The sequence below is a fragment of the Buceros rhinoceros genome, unplaced genomic scaffold (genome assembly GCF_000710305.1).
Source record: "Buceros rhinoceros silvestris isolate BGI_N320 unplaced genomic scaffold, ASM71030v1 scaffold40566, whole genome shotgun sequence".
Classification (NCBI taxonomy): domain Eukaryota; kingdom Metazoa; phylum Chordata; class Aves; order Bucerotiformes; family Bucerotidae; genus Buceros; species Buceros rhinoceros.
This window is the reverse complement of record NW_010416480.1, coordinates 525-983: the sequence shown is the minus strand read 5'-3', so window position 1 is coordinate 983 and position 459 is coordinate 525. Positions and strand designations below refer to the sequence as shown.

Genomic DNA, 459 nt, shown 5'->3' with positions numbered 1-459 from the left:
CGAGATGGAGCAGGACGGCAGCGCCCCTGAGTGCGGCTCCATCCTGGACTCGGAGGGTGCAAAAACGCACCGAACGTCATCCGGGCACAGGAAAACGAGGGAGAAGCAGCTGAGCGGCAAGCGGAAAGAAACACTGGTGTGAGGAGGAGCCCGGCGCCGGCCCGGTGGAAAACTGTGTAATTTATAAATACCGTGTACATTTTCCTGCCGGCGCGAGCGTGGTGGGGTCCCTCTGCCGAACAGAGTGTGGGGTTGGTGTTCCTGTTGTCATGGCAGCTACTGGTGTAACGCTGTTGAACTGGGGTCCGCTTTGTCCACGTGCAGCCGCCGCAAGCGGCCCGGGAGCCCCCGAGCTCTCGGCTGCTGGCGGCAGCTTCGAGGAGCGCACCTGGGCTTCCCGAAGGTTTCCACACGCAGGGTTTGGGGCTGGGAGAGGGGGGGGCTGAAGCGCGTCTGTCC

General features: G+C 63.4%; 1 protein-coding gene across 1 annotated transcript in view; it reads left to right on the top strand.

Moving 5' to 3' along the window:
• Window positions 1-142, top strand: part of NET1 (neuroepithelial cell transforming 1) — a gene marked incomplete at its 5' end in the record, with an annotated part of 6,114 nt that extends 5,972 nt beyond the window's left edge. Inside the window, one exon of the mRNA XM_010137810.1 lies at window positions 5-142. Coding sequence (XP_010136112.1) covers window positions 5-142 — 138 coding nt within the window. The remainder of the gene's footprint in view (window positions 1-4) is intronic.
• Between the last annotated feature and the right edge of the window lie 317 nt (window positions 143-459).